Source organism: Balaenoptera borealis, assembly GCF_965194805.1.
Source record: "Balaenoptera borealis genome assembly, chromosome: 1".
Lineage (NCBI taxonomy): Eukaryota > Metazoa > Chordata > Mammalia > Artiodactyla > Balaenopteridae > Balaenoptera > Balaenoptera borealis.
In genome coordinates, this window is record NC_138860.1 from 89,496,675 (window position 1) to 89,515,611 (window position 18,937).

The window sequence follows — 18,937 nt, forward strand, 5'->3', positions numbered from 1 at the left end:
GGAACCAAGGTGCACAAGTTGTATTTATGTGTGTTTGCACCTAGAAAGGTTTGGGGGTATAGGGATTAAGAATTCTAGCTCTAGAGTTAGATTACCTGCACTAAAAGCTGTGAAACCCCTGCCAAGTTACATAACCCCTCCATACCTCAGTTTTCTGATCTGTAAAATGGGACTGATAACACTATTCTTGGTTCATAGAGCTTGAAATGGGTAGAATGAGTTAGTGCATGTAAAACACTTAGCACAGGGCCTGGCACAGAGTGAAAGGGTCAATAAATATTAGCTCTTCATAAGCGGTGCAGACCAGAAAGAGAGGACATACAGAATGAGACATGGTGGCAAGAGAGGAAGGCTGCAACACTTCTTGTTTTTTCTCTCTGCTTTTCCTGGGAGCAGGGGCCTATGGATGGTATTGCATTCTGCTGTTTTATTGAGCTGGGTCAAAAGTTCTCTTTTCCAGTGAAGGCAGCCAAGGAGAGCAATACTGGGAGCAGGTGTCAGTGGTGCAGTTCCAGCCCACCCTAGTGCCTCTGGCCTTTGCCCCTTAGAAACCTCAAACCTCCTGCGCCCCTGGTGCTGCAGACACCATTGAGAATTAGGAGAATGTGGATTCATGGATTGTTCTGTCCTGGGAATGCTTTCATTTACCTGAATTTGTTGACTGTCCTATGAGGTCCTTGGAAAGCATGTGAGGTTAAGTGAATATTTTTCCTCATTAGGGATAGACAACTTTCCTCACCCCTGGCTCTCTGGAGTAGGCGGCTGTGGGCCAGAATACAATGCCTCCTGCAGTTGTTTGAACGCAGCCAGCAGTGGGACTGCCCCCGCCCCGCCTCACCTCTTCCCCAGCGGCAGGCCCTGGAACTCTGGCCATGTCTGGCTCTCTACAGACACCCAACGTGTCTCTTTGTTCCCAAAGACCTTTCGAGTTATTTAAAAAAGCATATAGTTTGTTTAGTTATAAAACAATATACATAATTGGTTTTATAGTATAAGTATGTATTACATGGTTTTGTATTATATATAATATGATGCATATAATATATACCATATGTATAATATGACATATAATATATGCATATCAAATGGGTTTTTAAAATATATAAAAAACAATTTTGAAGGCTCATTTGTCCAAACAATAGGGTTTTCCTCATTGGTAATCTCCCTACCCCTGCAAATTTTGGGGTCACCAGGGACTCAATGCACATAACCTAGGAGTTCCAGATTCTCTTCTACCCCCTGTGGTTTGGTTTTGTCCAAGAAGGGTCAATGAGGTGGCCTATGAATTATGGACCAAAACTAAGGAAAAGCCTCTCATGATCTAGCTAATGCCTTTCACCAGCTCCTCCTTCTGCACTCTGAGGACAGAGGCAAGCACCCCTCTGGACACCCCAGCTACCCCGACCTCCATACACCCAAGAATCTAATTCCCCAGCCCCTCCTCGTAGCTTCGCAGTCAGATAACTGTTTTCCACTCTTCCTTGTATGATGGACAATTCGTTCTCCCCTTGTGGAGAGGGAGAAATTGATCTGTAAGGAGGCTGAAAAATCTACTTTTCCGCATTTTTGGGTGATGGCTCAGGGTCCCCCAGCTGGCTCACGAAGTTCTATCGAGGACATTTTGCTCCTGGGTGGCCGATTTTTATTAGTAAAACGTGAAATCCAAACAATTCTGGCAAAAAAGCCATCACATCAAGCCCCTAATGCCTCAAATCGTTTGCTTTTAGCTGCTGGTCCTCATGGGCGGCCCCATTTCGGTGTTCTAGGTGCCCCTCTCCCCTGCCTCACTATTGACAGCCTCAGCTCCCCCCCACCCAGGAATCCCAGGTAACCTCCCTAGATTCCAGGGTCGCTGCCGGCAGTGATAGACTGTAGGGCTTAGCACTTCTCCCCTCTTTGCCCCCACAAGCTTTAGATAATCCTTCCTCTCAGTGGAAAGACCAAAGAGAACTCTTAACCTTGCTTAGCCAAGCACCTGCAAACTCAGCAGGAAGGGGGAGATGGAGTCACGGTCAGGGGGCAGACCTGGAAGACCTGGGAGACGGCAGGTCGGAAAGAACCCTGAAGAATGCTCTGCCTGGGAAGCATCTGGCTCCCCGGGTCTGGGGAGGCTGGCTGGAGGCCGGCTGGCTGAAAGGTGTAAGGGACTGCGCACAATTAAAACCAAACAGGACAAAACCCTATTGCTCCTGCTTGGTCCCACTGCTTCTTGCTGCCCAGTCTCTCAGTCCCTGCTGGGGCTCCTGGGCTTTGGAGAGTGCCCTGGTCTCACCCAGGCATTCCGTGGCTCTCTCAGGGGTTGACACCGGGTACTCCTCATTTTTCCAACTTCTTTCCTTGCCTGAGAGACCTTGACCACGAAGGTATCTCTGGGCAGATGTAAAAGAGGGGGTTGGGGAACAGCTGCCTGAATTAAACTTCAGGAGGCAAGGGAGAGCCCCAGGGAGCTGTGGAGTCGGGAACTGCTATGGGGAGAACTGCCCAAGGGCCAAAGGCTTGTAGATTTTTGCAGCCTTTGGGGTCAGTTGAGTGTGTGGGTAAGACGTTTCCCCGTACGCCTGTGTGTGACCTGCGTACCCAAGCACGTGTTGTTCCTACATGCATGTTTGATTCTAGAAAGGCATGTGGCTACACACGTGTCGCTGTACACTGTGTGTATGGGCATGTGCGTGCTGCCAGACAGCTGTAACCATGGCTTTGTGTTGTCACGCAACATAATGCATGAACCTTGTATTTACTAGCTTCCTATAAAAGTATGAAGCAGTTACTGATGTGCCCGCATTTATTTCGGGGTGCAAGAAATTTCGCTGGCCTCAAAATCCGCTTTGGTTTGGGTTACCTAGGGTGGCCAGACAACCCTGAGCTCCTGAGGGTGCAGATCGTCACCCTCGAGGCCAAACCAAGCAAGGCGAAGGATAGAGGCTGGAGGGCCTTCCAGGAAGCCCCCTTCCCTGGAACCCCAGGCCCGCCTTCAGTAGGGCCTCGGTACCGAGGCTGGCTCCTCCCTCGCGCTCAGGGGGCTCAGCGCAGGCTCGAGGTTTCGCTTCTTGCGAAGCCTGTCAGGGCCGAAGCCGGCGCTCGGCGCGGCGGGCGCACACCGAAGGCCGAGGGCCGGCTGCGGCTCGCACGGGACGCCCCGGGGAGAGAGGAGCCGGGCCTGGGGGAACAAGATTTCCTCGCCTCCTGGGCGCGGCTGCTCGGCCCCGCCGCACAAGGACCCCTTTGTGGAGGGGCTCGGCTCCGGCGCTGACCGAAGGCGGCGAACAATAGCGCAATGTTGCCGCCCGCCGGGCCAGGCTCTCGCGGCTACACCACGGCCGCCGAAGGCGAGGAAACCGGGTGGCGCTTTTTTTTATAGTCGCCAATATAAAATCGGGGTTTTCTCCCCTTACGCTCACCCCCTACCTCAAGGCCGATATAAAGCAGATAAATTTATGAAGGGCGAGCTAAGAGAATAATTACAGGGTGAAGGCCGTTAAATTTTATTTCCAGTCCCAAAGGCAAAACCTGTGATTTTATTGCAAACATCTGGAAGGACCGAGAGGTGGGCACGCTGCTGGTTGAAAATAAAAACAAAAGATTTTATTTCGCGCAAACAAAAAAACATCATTAAAGACCCTTTCGCCCCCACGGACTTTTATGTTTTAAAAGTGAGAGGGGTTGGTTGAGTAGTCAAAGACGCACGACGGACCCACAGCTCCCAGCAACTTGGACGGAGCCGAACGACTGGAGATGCGGCCCACAGGAGTGGGCCCGCGCTGGTTCGCGGGACCGGCACTGGGCAGGCCTTTCCAGAAACCAATTCCCAGCCCACGCTCACGCGAGGGCTCCAGGCCAGTTGTGCCACGCCATAACTGGGCGCCAATTTAGGAAAAGAAGTGAAAAGTGGGTCCATTGGCCTCACATTCCCGGAAGATTCTATCACAGCAATAACAAAACCTCAGGTGTGTCCAGTCTCCCACCGATTATCTTGCCTGCTTTGCTTAGTTGTAAAGTATTTAGGACCCCTTCACTCTGCGGACAGGGAAAGTGAGGCTCGGGGCCATTCATCGATTTGCCTGAGCTCCCACAGTTTAGAGCTGAATGGGACCTGGTCGCTAGGCTCCACCTGCCTTGGAGTCCTGATGATTTCCTCGCACCCCACCGCCGCCTTATAATGTGTCATACCCGCCTAGAGAGGCCGAATTCATTGTAATTTTCCCACCTGTATAGGGTGTCCTCCTAGGCGTGTAAGGGCAGCCTAACATGTCCTGCTGGCCACCTGTTTTTTTAAATTTTGTTTTCAGTTACTTACTCAAAACTGCAAAGTCACAGCATGTGGTGGATCACCTTGGTATTGAGGCATTCGCAGTGGTGGTATTTAGGGGTATTTAGTGTGCAGAAACAAAAGGAAAGGACAGGTATGTGGAGGATGCAGGGCTCCATTTCTAGGATTCGTGTCCCTATCCTGCAGAACTCTGATGTTCCTTTGGAAAATCAAATTATCTGGACACAGTCAGTTTTAGGTGAGCAGTCACTATGCTGCCCTTCTCTTCTTGGCTTTCCTCTGGTCAAGGCTAGGCCTGGACATCCACTTCCCATATATGAGGGGGTTAGTGAGTTCCCCTTCCCCTCCCCCACCCCTCTGACATCTCAGGTGCTTAACAACCTTTTCATCCTTTTGGGGGCCCTGCAGGGTGTAGAGTAGGGTTTCCAGCTTGGTCCTTGTCAGTCATCTTCAAGCCTGAAATAGACCTGAACTGGACTCACCACCTGTAGATTCCACCCAGGACCCAAGGGTGGAGCCTACAGCGGGGAAACCTGGGGATTGCCTCGGGAATTGGCCTCAGACATTGGAGACCCCACTCTCTTTCCTGAAGGTTAAAGGAGAGAGAAACTGTGGTAATGAGAGGAAATTTTGAAAGCCCCTTGATGTAATGAGTAGAAGGAAAATGCATATCATACTCCCAGGTAATCACATTTAATCCCCCTAACCCTCTTTTTCTTCTTCTCTCCAGTTGCATAAAATTATGTACCTAAGTCATGGACGTTAAACCATCTTGATGAATCTTTCTCCAGACCTTCTTGCCTGTCAGCACAAGGTCACACACCGAAAAACTTAAATTGATCCCTATAGTCACAGAAAGAAAATTTCCCTGCCCCTCCATTTACCTAGAGGAAAACTCCTATTTTCATGACTATTCTAAAGCAGTCTGGCTTCGTTATCATCTGATTTGTTTTAATGGCCTAACCCACAATTCTAGGATATATGTGTATGTGAGATGGGGATGGGAGCAACCTATGTGCAACCTGAAGGAAGGGTGTAGGAGCTCCTCTGAGAACTCTGTGCAGAGCATATGTTTTGGGGTGGGGTGCAGATGCAGGATGTTGAAGGCACTGCTCAGGATGTTGAAGGCACTGCTCATTTTTCTACGTACGACTCGTGGACACATGTACAGACACTTACATCAGGCAGGCCTTCAGGACCTGCATCTAGGTGGTGGGTAACCAAAATGTCTTCTTTCTGAGAAACTTTCATGACCTCAGGGAGGGTGTGTGGCCTATGGTGCATTTACTTCTCAAACCCAACAAGGTCTGTGAGAGAAAGGAAGGCAAGAAGCTACCAGAGGGAGATGGGACATAACAGGCGCTGGGGGAGGAGGGAAATGCTGGGAAAGAATAGAGGCCTGCCCCATTGTTACCCCATCGGGCCTGGTCCTGGCAGGCTCCGGCCAAGGGTGGTAACATCAGAATTGGGAGCCGAAAGAGAGGTCTGAGCCAGGGACGAAGGTAACTGCGCGTTCCTGACCTGCCTTGTCTCCAGCTCCTTTGCTGAAGCCTGGCAGTGGGGAATGCGCCGTCACTTTCAGCAAGGTCGCCTGAAAGCAACCCTGAGTGGTGACTGAGGTGGGAGACCCTGCACCTTGCCACCCAGGCTTTTGCCCGGCGGCACGGTGGGAGAGGCTGAAGGGCTCAGTGCCCGATCCCAGGGTTCTTGGAGTGCGGCTGGGGGACCCCCAAGCCTGAGACTCAGGCTCCTGGAATGCCTGGGAGGCCAAGCCTAGCTGAATCATACTCATCCGGCGGCTTTTCATTATTCTTTCTGCATTTGCTGCGCGGATAGCTTCCTCTCCTCCAGGCTGGAGGCCCATTTGAGGGGGCTCCAAAACTGGTCTTTTTTGCTCTCCTCCAAAGAGGCCCAAGGTACATTCAGGACACTCTGCGGTTGTCTCCAGTACCAGAGCACATCCAACCGTAATAGCAAGAACTATAGTAGATTTCCCGGCCTCTCGGTGGTCAGGAGGGGAATGTGGCCTTTCAGGGGTCCAACAGGCCCTCCCTTCTCACCCCAAGGTGGAAAGACCAATGAGTGTTCGTTCTTGGGGGGTCTGTGACACACCGTGTGCTCCTCTGCCCTAGGCTTTCGGGTTTAGACCCTGCTCAGAGCCTGGGTGTCGGCAAGACTTGTCTGCAGGGGCCTGTCGGTCTGTCGTTGGCATCTGGGAGTTGGCTCTTTCCTGCCTCTTTGCGCTGGGATAGAAGCGTCTGGACCAGGGCGTTGGGGCGATAGGGCTGTGGCTCGGCCCGCGTCCGCGAAATCCGAGACTTTTTTTTCCAGCTTGGCAGGATCAACTTCTTGGCCCCTCTGAACTTGCTCTGTGCTGGGCTGCGCTCAGGGTCTCCAGCGGCCCGAAACCAGTAGCGGGTGTGGGGAATCAGAATGTCCAGAAGTGTTGGGTTTAAGTTCCTTAGAAATCCCTGACGACCACACTGTCCTGAAAGATTTTTTTTTTTTTAAAGGCTGGAGGGAGGATCAGTGGGGCGGGGAGAGCCGGGCTCCCGAGGTGATCGGATTTAAAGGGAATTTTGAAAAAGCTCCTTCTCCACTGTCAAAGTTCCTGGCTGCCCTCTCCCAGCCCCTCTCGGCGGGTTCTCCAGAGCAAGCGCCCCAAGCAGGCGAAGCCGGGCTTAGCATCCACGCCGAACAGCAGGAGAGCATTTGCTGCGTGCGGGCCCAGTCGGGATCCGCCTGAGGAGCGCGCGGTAAGCCGGGTGTCCCACCGCAGCCCTCTCGCTTTGAGGGCGCCTAGTCTCCTTCTCTACCAGGTAGAGCTGGAAGGAGGAAGCGATTTTTATATTTTCAATTACAAGACCTCGGATAGTAACGAGGCTTTCTTGTTGTTTCTTTCGTTTTGCCTTAACCAGAGTCGCTTAGAAATCGTTCAACAGGAAAATAAGAACCTGTGTAGCGAAATCCCGGCGGAACTAGCAGATCTAAAAGCATCTGGGGGGCAAGCGCGAGATCGTCAGAATCTTTTTCTGGCGTATTTGGACAGGTTGACCTTTTGTCAGAGCCTCCCAATTCCAGATCCGTAATTTAAATGACTCTGCGCTTGCAGCGTCTATGAGACCTAGCAGATTTGGGAGGAAAAGGTATGGATGTGGGACTTGCAGGAGTTTGTAACGGCACAGATCAGACCTCGACTTTCAGCTCCCCTCCCTCCTCCCCCCCCCCCCGCCCCACGAGGAACCGTGGGGGACTGGGAAGCCAGGAGTTAAAGTCGGCCCAGGAGCATCTCCGGGACAATCCGCGCGGAGCCTTGGCCCGAGCCTCAGTCTCTCCCCTCCTCTCATTGGCCGGCGCTCTCAGGGTTTCTCCTGTTCCCTCTTCGCCATTGGTCGGGGGCTTTTTTTCCCCCTCAGTCTTTCTCTTCCTCCCCCCTCCCTCTCCCTCGCCCCTCGGACAGGAGCGCACCGCCTGCCCCCAGCTCCTCGAGAAGGGAGGAATTTAGAAAAAAAAGTTTCCCAGAAGTTTGGATCAGAGGAAGGACGGGAAGACCACGGGAGGAAGAGGGAGAGGGAGGAGAGAAAGGGAGAGGGAGGAGGGAGAGAGAATAAAAAAAAGATGAAGTCCAGTCTGCACAGCCTGTGAGCGCCTGCCCGGGTGGGTGGGAAGCAGGACTCGGGCGCTCATGCAGCGAGCGGGTAGCGTTCGGGGCGCTCGTTCCTAGGGGCTGGGGCAGCCAGGGACGTCGGTCCGAGCCGGCGGCGGAGGGCGCAGGGGGAGGGTGCCGAGGACCCGCAAAGCCGCCGCCTCAGTCTCGGCCGCCTCGCCGCCGCCTCTCCCGGGCCCGGCCCGGCGGGCGCTCGGAGCGTGAGGGCTCGGGCTGCTCCCTCTGTAGCGGGGGCGAGCGGGGGCCGGGGTGCGGGCGGCTAAGATGAGTGAAAGGAGAAGATCTGCAGTCGCCCTGAGCTCGCGAGCACATGCCTTCTCCGTTGAAGCCTTGATCGGCTCAAATAAAAAGCGGAAGCTGCGAGACTGGGAGGAGAAGGGGCTGGACCTGTCCATGGAGGCGCTGAGCCCCGCGGGCCCACTCGGAGACACGGAGGACGCGGCCGCGCACGGCCTGGAGCCTCACCCGGGTGAGTGCGTAGGGCCAGAACACGGGAGGCGGGCGGAGAAGGGGCGCCGGGCGGCCAGCGGGCGGGGAGAGTGGCGAGGAGGAAGGCCCTGGCGGTGACGACGTCTTGCTCCAACCCGGGTTTCTTTTTCTTTGCGCAAATGCCTTGAGCCTTCCCCAAATTCGCCGGAACCAATTTGGGGGAACTGGCCTGAGCCTTGCAGTTTCGTCGCCAGCCTCAAGCCAGGAGGCCTTCTTGCTCGCATCCCCTTCTCTTTCTGGGAGCAGAGTGCAGTGTTCACGGTGCCCGCAGCTGCGGGGGCTGCAGGCCCCTGGGGTTAAGAGGGGCGCCGATGCAAGGCAACGGCGGGAGCGGAGAGGAGCTGGGACTCGCTTCTGAGAGGTCCGAGGACTGGCACGGAGTTCTCGGTCCGATACCCGTGTGGGAATTGCCCAGTTTGTCCCATTTAGCCTTCAACCTCGGTCCTTTCCCTTTCCCCACCAACTTTTCTGGGACTCAAGTTGTGTTTCTCCTAATGCCCGTGACGAGGGAGCATAATTATATTTCTACTAAGTTGGCATTTGTGGAAAGAGGAATGGATTTTAGCCCGCTTACCCTGCGCCCTGGGCCACTCTTCAGGGCCCACATCTCTGCGTATTTGTGGGGATCAGTGCAGCAACGTGTCTTGGATCTGTGCGCATTCTATGCACGTTATATACACACAAAACGTAAAACAGCGGGCGGACGTCTACATCAGTACTTTAACAGAACCCTAGGAAGGGGGGAAAACAACGTTTTGTATTAAGTGCCAAGATTTCAACTGTGCAAAACACAGGGGGAACAGCTGTTGTCGGAAGAATTTTGCCCGCGCGCGCGCGCGCGAGCGCGCGAGCGCGCACACACTCAACGCTCGCAGCGGCTTGGTTTAGCGCTTCAGAAACTTTCCAGCCAGGATTTCTAAAACTTTTCTGGAGGTGCTCCTGCCGACCAGCTAGGGCTGGGGAGTAGATTTGGGTCAGAGCGCCGGCAAGTCGGAAGGGGAGGGCTGCCCGCAAAGGGATGGGGCTGGCCACAGGCCCAGGAGCTTGGGGACCCAGCTTGGGGCCCAGGAGCTTGGGGGCTGGAAAGCTGGCCGACCCAAGGAGAGACAGCTGTCGCTTACATTTTCTCTTTCGGCAGTGACAGTTCAATTTCCATGCTCCTGAGGCTAATAATAACGCGATTAGCGGGTGACCTGCAGAGACAGAGTTTTATGAATTCTCCGTGTTCTTGCGGCCGGTTACGGTATTTGGGTTTCGTGCTGGGGAATTATTTTTATTAGTCGATGAAAAGAAAATTAAAAGGAGATTTATTTCGTCTGCTCAAGCCTTTCCCTGTATTTGGATGCGGGTGCCTGTCCACGCGGACCCCTGTGTGGGCAATCCAGAAAGGAACGCATAGCCAATGTGTGTTTCTCATCTCTGGCCAGACCCTATTTCCTCACCGTACTTATTTGTTGTCAGAATCTCGTTTGGGCCTTCACACAATTTAGTGGAAGTTTTCTCAGGCCTTATGACAACTCACGATTGGGGATGTAGTTTATTTTATTTTCCTGATGGTGGAAAAGGCAGAAGTTATTTAACTGAGTATGGCAGACGCCCTGTCCTGTCCACGGGTACTTTTCTCTGGGAGGGGTGTACAGGTCGTAGGGAGCCCTTGCAGGGTCTTGTGTTCAAAAGGACCAACATGTGGGATCATAATGAGACTCAACTGGCAGTTTTCTTTCCGCCGTCCTTCTCAGAAAATAATGGGGAGAAAAAAATGAGGATTTGAGACAAGGGGAGACCAGTCCAGGGATGTGAACACGAGAGCCTGGTGTCCAGAATGCTGTTTCCTGGCTCCCGCGGGATGGGGGTAGGGGGTGAGGACCTAACATAGAACTTTACATAATAGAGAGGTCAGTTGACCAGTTCTCATTACCTTTGTCACTTTTTTTTTTTTTAAAGGAAAAGATGGGCGTTTGGGTTAGAGAAAACGAAATATGTTTGTGGGGCAAAGGTCTGGTAGGAGGAAGAAGCCGGAAGTCAAAAGCACTCGCGGGCCCTCTGCGGAGCCGGGCTGCGTGCAGCTGGGCCGGTCCCGTCGTGGGCCGAGGGGATCTCCAAGTTGGAGTTCCCGTAGTGGCCAAGACTTTCTTTTGAACAGGACGAACAGGATGTAGGATGAAAAAAATATCTTTCAGAAAAAGCGTGCTCTGATGTGGAGACTTGGCAGTCAGGAGAGTGGAGCAGGCAGAGCTTTGGGCTTTGAGCAGGGTAGTAGAAGGCACGTCAGGGCTTGGAGTTCCCTATAGGCCTTTCTTTTTGTCTTTAATACAGCGCCCTAACAAATACAAAGGCAGAGCCACATTTAATGGTGTGTGTATGGTGGTGGAGGCGGGAAAGGGGGCGCGGGCGACTCCATTATGCCCAGGGCCGAGTCTCTAGCCGGCTGGGCCTCGCAATTATCATTAAACTTTCTTCTCCCGATTAGGAGAAGAGGGGGCTGGACCCACTGCGTGACTCGCCGGCCCTAGGCCGAAAAGAAGTCAGGAACAGAAAAAAACCCACAGCGACAAAAAGAATATTGCCAAGGGTCTGGGGAAGGATTAAACAAACATGCACACATACACAGGCCACCCGCCTTAGAGCAGACTATTTATCGTTCTCACCATACCCTCCCTGACTGGTACCATCGTTTTCAGCCCTCCCTCAAAATTCCGGGATCCTCAGACAACCGAAGCGTCCGATTTTAATGCTTAAGTTTTTTTCAAAGACGTGGCTTTTTGCTTTTTCACAGCCCGTTTTTCTTTCGACGTCCGGACAGAGCTGGCTTTAGTTGGCGCCGAGCGCCCGCAGCCTGGGGCACCAACCTGCATAAGCGGGGAGACCAGCCCGGCCTGCTCGCTGTAGGCCCTCACACATCGGAGGACACACAGTATGTATTTCAAAGATTTCCACCGAGTCTGGTGGTCCCAAAAAACCCTGAGGCCCTCAGGGCCTTGGAGAAGGGCCTGTGAGGTACCCTCATTTTTACTCCCAGGCCAGCGCTCCAGTCTTTTGGAGAAGCCGCCAGCACTCAGCCTCTGCGGGCTGGGGACGGTCTCAAAACCGGTCTCTGAAAAGCCTGGCTCTCGGGTCGGCTTGCCCCCGCCTCTCACACAGCAGCAACGGAGGAAACTTTCGAGCCAGGATCGCCGGGAACAGCTGCTCCGGCTGCGGCCTTGGAAGTATATTTCAGGCACGCGGCGGCGCCATCTGCGCTCGGACCGCAGCCCCGGCTCCACCCGGCTTCCCCAGCTCGGGTTTGGGTCTTTCCCGCCCAAACCCACAGCCGAGTGCGGCCGAGGCCCGATCCCCCGCGGAGAAAAATAATTTAAACCTTCTGCGATGGGATTTCCCCCTCCGGAGCCCGCGGGCCTGAGCTTCGCAGCCAAGGCGCTCGGCGGCCTAAGGAGGTGGCGACGCACGCGGGTGGGCACACAAAGCAGGCACACACAATAACGCGAGGGAGATCCGCACTCCGCGCACACGTGCACACAAGTGAGGCGCTCGCCTTCTCCCAGGCACCCGGCTGCGCAACCCTTAGTGAAATGAGACAAGAAAATTCCTCGCAGTGCCCCAGGCACTTGCTGCCTTCGAGTTAGCGAGACAAACTGGTCACGGGAATTAATCTGCCGGTTTGCGGCTTGTTTGCTCAGAGTAGAACTCCAAGATTTTGATCCTGACATCACCCCTCTACCCACTCCCAACCTCCTAATACGGGAACATTAGGGTCACAACGGAAGAAGTGACTCTTTACTGATGTTTAAGTAATGGAGAAAAGGCGATGAGTTTGAAGCCAGTGGGGAGAACGTACTTGTGCGAGGCAAGCACCAGCCAGGGCGCAGGCCGGGGCTTGGACCGCAGTGTATGGGTATGCGGCGCTCTGGGTAAGACGCCAAGGGTCTTTCTCGGGTAGAACTCCGGTTCCTCGGCGGTGCGTGCGTCCCGGCACCGGCGCAGGCCTCGAAGTGCCGGGTCTGCGCCCTGCGAACAAGCCAAGTGTAGGACCTGATGAACGTGCCCAAAGCTCCCGGCTGCCAGGTCAAAACGGCCTTCCGCGGTGGCTGCCTCTTTGGTCAGTGACCTTGTGCCACGATTCTGAAAGGGAGTGAAGGGGTAGGCAAGATCTGAATTCGTTGTAGGCCGGTTAAGGATGGTGGTTTGCTGCGGCATGACTGCCAAATGCCTTTTTCGCGCTCTGCTCGGACAGTGGCTAAATGAGTGCCTTCTGGATGTACGGGGCTGGGAGAGCGCGCCACAATGACCTCCGCGCGGTGGGGAGGGTTATGGAGACGTTCTGCGTAAAGCTCCGGTCCTGGAGTGGTGGCACGATAGAAGGCACTCGGAAAAAGGAGATAATTCCAACCCATTCTGTCCCATAGATGGAGCAAACTGATCGAGGGCAGTGGGGAGGACAGGGAATGCGGAAAACCCTGGTGCCCAGAGTTTGGACTGTGTTGGAAGAAATGGAGTGGGCTGTGGTTTGCACCTCCGCAGGTCGCCCCCATACCCCGCCTCCACCTCCTCCGGGGGGTTCAGAAACCCACGTGAAGCGTGCGGAAGGCGCGCGCGCGGGTGGGACGGGTTGCCCTCGTTTCTTCGCTACTCGGTGCAGGGCAGCCCCTTTGCCCGGCTGGCTTCACAGCCACCTCTACCCCTCGGAGACCGTTCCGAAGAGCACAAGCCTAACGGGCAGCGAAGGCTTTCCTGGACAGATCAGCTTCCAGCCTCCGTGCGCAGCGATTCTGAATTCGCGTCTTCTACGCCCCACCCAACGCTCTTTCTTATTGAACACTTTATTTGGATTCAGAGCTAGCCACTTCAGGTTTCCTGATTTTATAGGTAAAACTTCCAGAAAGAAAAGTTCACGAGGTGACGTTCATGCAGGGGGAAGGGGGAATTAAATTTCTTACGGTGGGGTTCGGATTGAAATTATATTCACGCATACCCGCTGCCGTTTTCCTGTGCACCTCCACCCCATTCCTTCAAATGGTATCATGAACATCTTTTAATTATTAAAGAAAATTTGTTTAACATATTTAGTTAATATACCCGGCACGTGAGGAGTAAGTGAAGAATGGTATGAAATGCCTAACCTGGGAGCCAAAACTAAAATGATTGGGTATTGGTGGTTTGTGTTCCCCCGTTTATTTGTATCATTTCCTTGTGTGGACGAGAGTTTAATGGAAGCAAGTCCCTCATCATTAATCCTTCATATTGGGCCACAAAGAGGGAGGGACAAATACATTTTGATTCAGAAGACTGAACTATTTTGTTCGTCTAAGCCTCTCCAAGGGCATTGCTAGTATTAAGGAGTGAAATATTCCAGGTCTGTGACAGTCATTTTCTCTATTGCCAAAATTATAATATTAATAAGATGAGAGCACTTTTTTTTTTTGAGATTCTTATTATGGACTCTAGTAGAAGTTTATTTCTCACACCTGGGAGAAAAATGATTACTTCTTAAATCTGGGAGTTTCTTCTCTAGGTGACTGTAGATTAAAAAAAAAAAAAAAAAAAAAGCCAGGCTGAACTGTGCAAACTCCACAGGGATAAAGAGCAGATTGGCATTTCACTTTCCTTTTTGGAAATGCAGAGATCTGTCCAATGATTATTCTGGGGGTGTAGCTGGTTATTGCTTTCTTACTCCCAAAAGATAAAATAGTTAAGCATGGGGAGAATATTTAAGTGGTTTTCTAGTTTTAACCTTTTGGTATATTTTTCCACAGCGAAACGTAGGGCGCTGGTGGAACGTGGAATCTTTCCCCCTTCTTTCTCTCGTCCATATGGTTTATTTTTGCTTTGCCTTTTCTGGTTTCTAGTGAGCTTTGAATTTTATATGTGCATGACTGAGATACTCAGGGGTCTGTACTGGGAACAGCAATTAGCAAATTTTGAAATTAGGGTCTGTTTACACTTCTTTGGGCAAGGATAATTATTAGTTAATTTAAGTGAGGCCCTCACTCTAAGTGTCAGGGTGGAAAATGAGACTCAGTAGGGAGGACCGGGGGTGAAATGGGAAGAGGTGGGGAATTAAAGCAACTGGTGACGACAAATCAACATTTATTCCCTGCCATTAATGGCTTCACTTTGAGGCAGGGCAGGACGTTTTTTGCTGACTACAAACTGATGATGAGCTTTTGATACCGGAGGTGAAAATAGGCCTTGAAATCACTACTTTTTATTCTGTACTTTTTTTAATCAGCCAATGTCTAGTTCTGCCCTTTATACATAAGTATATGCAGGATATTTTAAAAGTATTTACACAAGTGTATGTGTTTTATACACAAATTTATGTGTGAACTTTAAGTTCTGAATGGGACATAGATAAAATTGCAGAGAAAGGAAACTGCTTTTGTGTGTGTGTGTGTGTGTGTGTGTGTGTGTGTGTGTGTGTAGCCAGTTTAACAAATTGGGAACACCTAAAATCTGGGGGTGAGAAATTTTGTCATCTCTAAGTATCCTTCGACAATTCAAGAGTATCCCCAGACCTGGAACTTCTAGTTATTGGTGTTTTTATTTAATTCTCAAATTAATTGATGATTTTGACTAAAGCCTAAGAGAAAACAGCAGAAAATGAGACTGTGCCGATGCAATTTAAAAGAACGAGGAGAGTGGAAATTTTTCTAAATTTGGCTTTTAATTTTGTGAATAATGCCATCTTCATTTTGGATGGACAGGAGCTGCCTTGTATTCTGAAGAGTAACTTCATGTTCTTCCACGCAGAGAGCTAACGGAACCACTAAGAGGAATCTGGATAATAATAATGGTTAATAGAAATAGAGAAACAGTGTGATTTGGGGGAAATAATTTAAGAATATAGGAAATATATTCAACATCTTGTCCCTATTTGTCCTCTTATATTTTCTACAATATAGTTGCTGAGGTTCAAATTCGCTGTTTCCAAATTGCCACACACTTTAGAGGATTACAGCAACAACAAAACACCAGCCCCTAATTGTGGATTGCAGAACTAATCTCCTAATACAGCCTTCGTTTGGAAACCAAAATGCTACAGATAACAGTAGAGTTCCCTTTACGAGGATCACTGGAGGTCATTACACACCTAGACGGATCCTTAGAGTTTCAACGCCTAGTTCTCAACCGGGTGAACCGAAATTCTGACCCCGAACACCCCCTGCCTTTCCTTTACTGTCCCACAGCCCAGAACGTGATGTCAAAGCCCCAGACAAGGGCTCGGCGTGCAGTTCGCCCCCCTGTATTTCCCCTCCCTCCTCACTTCCCCTCACCCCGACCTGGTCCCCTCCTCCAACCTCCTACACACACGTTGGTAGCACATTTTTTCACCCCCTCAAAAAAATTTCAGATGACGTTTCACCGAGGAAGGCATTGGGATTGCATCTCTTTTCGTGAAACCATTCCTGGGAAACCAGGGCCGCTCGGGTGACCTTCACGAGTCGGCCAATTGGGCCGCGGCTGCGGCTGCCCGCTCTCCGCCCCTCGCTCGGGTCTCGGCGGCCTCGCGGGGCGGGAGCGGCGGCCGGGCCTCGGGGAGCGCGGCCCGCGTTCCTGCTCCGGCGCTCGGGGCTCCGCCTGGCCGATCCGCAGGGCCGCGTGGGCCCGGGGTTGCCGCGGGGCCTTTGAAACCAGTGCCGGCATCCTGAGGGATGGTGGGTGCTTTTCTCAGCTCTGCTTACGTCCTGGAGAAGTGCGGGGACTATGGGGGAAATCAGAAAGGCTTTGGTGAAAGATTGCCGTCCCCACTCCCCCCAAAAAACTCAGGGGAAAAAAACCCCAAACCAACCTCAAATCAGACAGCACCCACGGATCTTACACCTCGCGCCCTGAGGGGAGTTTGAGCTTTTGCTTTCATCAGACTGAAGAAATTTTTGAGGAATCAAACTCACTTCAAAGATCAGCAATTAGAAACCAAGAATCCCTCGGCTTGTAGGATTTTTAATCTCTAACCATTTCCAAATGGGTAATTCTAGGGTCAGCCAATATCACAGACAGTCCATTAAAAAGGAAGGTCATTTTGTCAGTTTGAGACACACATGATCCCCGAGTGCGTAGGACTCATAACCGCAGAGATGTCCCCCTCCCAGAAACCCGGCATTGCCCACCGAGACAAAGGGACAGCAGGCAATTGTTCTTTGCATTGTTCTTGGAGATTTAAAACAATGAAATAATTCTTTTCTTAAAAAAAAAAACAAAGAAACCACCCATCTTTACCAAACCGATTGAGAAATGACTATATTCTGTAAGAAGCCAGACAGACGGCTTCCCTTCAAGAGCTCAGCGTTAGCTGAGGGGGAAGTCCCGCCTCGAGGCATCCTGCCTCCAAAGCATCAATCACACCAGGCCCCAAGGGCCCAGAATTTTAACCTAAGGGTAAGGTGACTTGGGTGGTTCAGGCCTTATGTTTTTGCTTCTGAAAAATAAATACTTGCTTTTCACAGTGGGGAGAGGCAAGCATTTGGGCCAATAAATGATTGTGAATGCAGCAATGCTTTCCCTGGATATGACAAATCTTCCTTAATTCAGAAGTCTAATACTTTGATTCCTTTATTTGTTTGCAGCAAAGCTGGGGAGGGGCTATATGTATATATATATCTATATACCTATGTGCTATATAGGAAAAAAAGGGCTTAGAAAATTAATCGTATATGCAAGCTTGCAGAGGAATACTGAATTGTAAAACGTTTCAGAAGCCTTAATTGTTTATGTGGATATCTATGAGTCTTCACTATACTACAAATCTTTCGACACAGGCCCTCGTGTTCTAGATTATATCCATGTATTAAAGTAGGAAGAGGGCTATACTAGCTTAAATTAGACCTAGATTCTAGTGCTAGTTTTGTCATTAATGTTGGAACCAGGGATATTTGTTTTAAAGGAGGACATATAAATGTTGAAAAAAATGTTTTAAAGTTGTTTTATAGTAACTGATGAAGCCTTAGTTCCTGGTTTGTGAGATGCAAGAGAGGCTTAAATAACACCTGAAGCCCCATTAGCTATAAGATTCTGTGATCTTGTTATCGTAAAAAAAAAAAATTTTTTTTTTCTCCTGATGGACTTTGGCTATCACTTGACTCATCCCTTACTTTGTTTGAATGAGGGAAGTTTTACTGCAGTTGTAGAAAGTAACAGTAATAGCAACACAAGGCCAAAAAAAAAAAAAAAAAAGATTTTTACAGCTAGAATTAAGAGCTTCCATAAAGCTCTTGAAAAGTTTTTAGATTAATATCACATGTTCAGAAGTCCTGCATCAGTGATTTCTAGTCTTTTGTGTTTGATGTAATCTGTTGTTTGTGTGAGTGCCCAGGACCCTCCTACTAAAAGAGTTCTATGGCATTAGTGAATTTCAAGGAAATATAAGTTATTTATGCTTTGAACATTTTTTTGTGCCATTCTCAGAAATAGCTGGAAAAACTCTATGGATTTGACAAATGAAGAATGAGAAAAACAACTTCATCACTGGTAAACTAAATTGGTGGACCACCCTTCCCACCTGCCTCCATCCCCCCAAAATCAGTTGCCCCTCATTTCTATTTGAGCCTAATGGAAAGCACTAGTAACTATTTTCCATGTCCAGTCTGCTAAGCCGAGATCTTGATCTGGCAGAGTTGTGAGAATGCTAAAAGGATGACTTAGTAACAGGCAAAACGCTTGTCAACAAGATAGATCAGAAGACAGCTTAGTGTTCAAGATCTCTCTATTCATAGCTGCTGAACTTGAGGGCAGGGTCAGACAAAAAACTGGGCCCAGGACACACCTAAGAGGGTTTCTCATGTTTCTGTCTTGTGGGACTTTATTTCCTTACAGACTGGTACAGCTGGACTTCAAACCCCAGTGACAGTTCCCCACTCTCAGCTGATGCCCCATTCTCTGCAGCCCCAGCCCCTGTGCAGACCTCTGTCATCATGGAGCTTGTAGATTTACTGGTCATCCTCTCTCACTACTGCCCTATAAACTGCTGTGGGGCAGGGATGTTGTCTTCATTGCTTTTGTATCTCCGGAGCCTGGCACAAGTGGCTGGCACAGAGCAAATACTTAGTAAATGATAAAAGTATAATGATAATGATAACACAACAAGAACAATGATAACAAATTTATTGAACACTATGTGCCAGCCACTGTGCTAAGTTTTATATATATACATATATTCCAAATGCAATATGTAACGATTATATATATATTCCAAATAATAATACATAACAATTATATATATATATGTATGATTTTCCAAAACACTCTAATGAGATAATTACTCCTATTATCATTACTATTTGTTACAATGAATGGATTGTAGGATGGTTAAAAACTCAGGTTTCTGGAGTTAAACAGTTTGTGTCTGAGCCCTACTTCCAACACTTGCTAGTTGTATGACCTTGGGCAAGTTACTTAATCTCTCTCAACCCCAGTTTCTGCATTGGTAATAATAAATGTATTCATCAAAAGGTGTTTGTGAGGATTAAATGAGATAGTGCACATTGAAGGAACAAAGGATTTAGCACGGTGCCTGTTATTCC

The 18,937-nt window shown here is 50.3% G+C and overlaps 1 protein-coding gene across 2 annotated transcripts in view; it reads left to right on the forward strand.

The window, feature by feature from the left end:
* Positions 1 to 7,690: 7,690 nt before the first annotated feature.
* The window catches only part of TBX15 (T-box transcription factor 15), a 109,742-nt gene continuing 98,495 nt past the window's right edge, over positions 7,691 to 18,937 (forward strand). The window contains exon 1 of one of the 2 annotated variants that reach the window (XM_082369292.1): positions 7,691 to 8,403. In XM_082369292.1, coding sequence (XP_082225418.1) covers positions 8,199 to 8,403 — 205 coding nt within the window. In that variant the 5' untranslated portion in view covers positions 7,691 to 8,198. Of the gene's footprint in view, positions 8,404 to 16,464; positions 17,886 to 18,937 lie in introns of those variants that run through there. The other variant, XM_082369293.1, reaches the window with a different exon arrangement.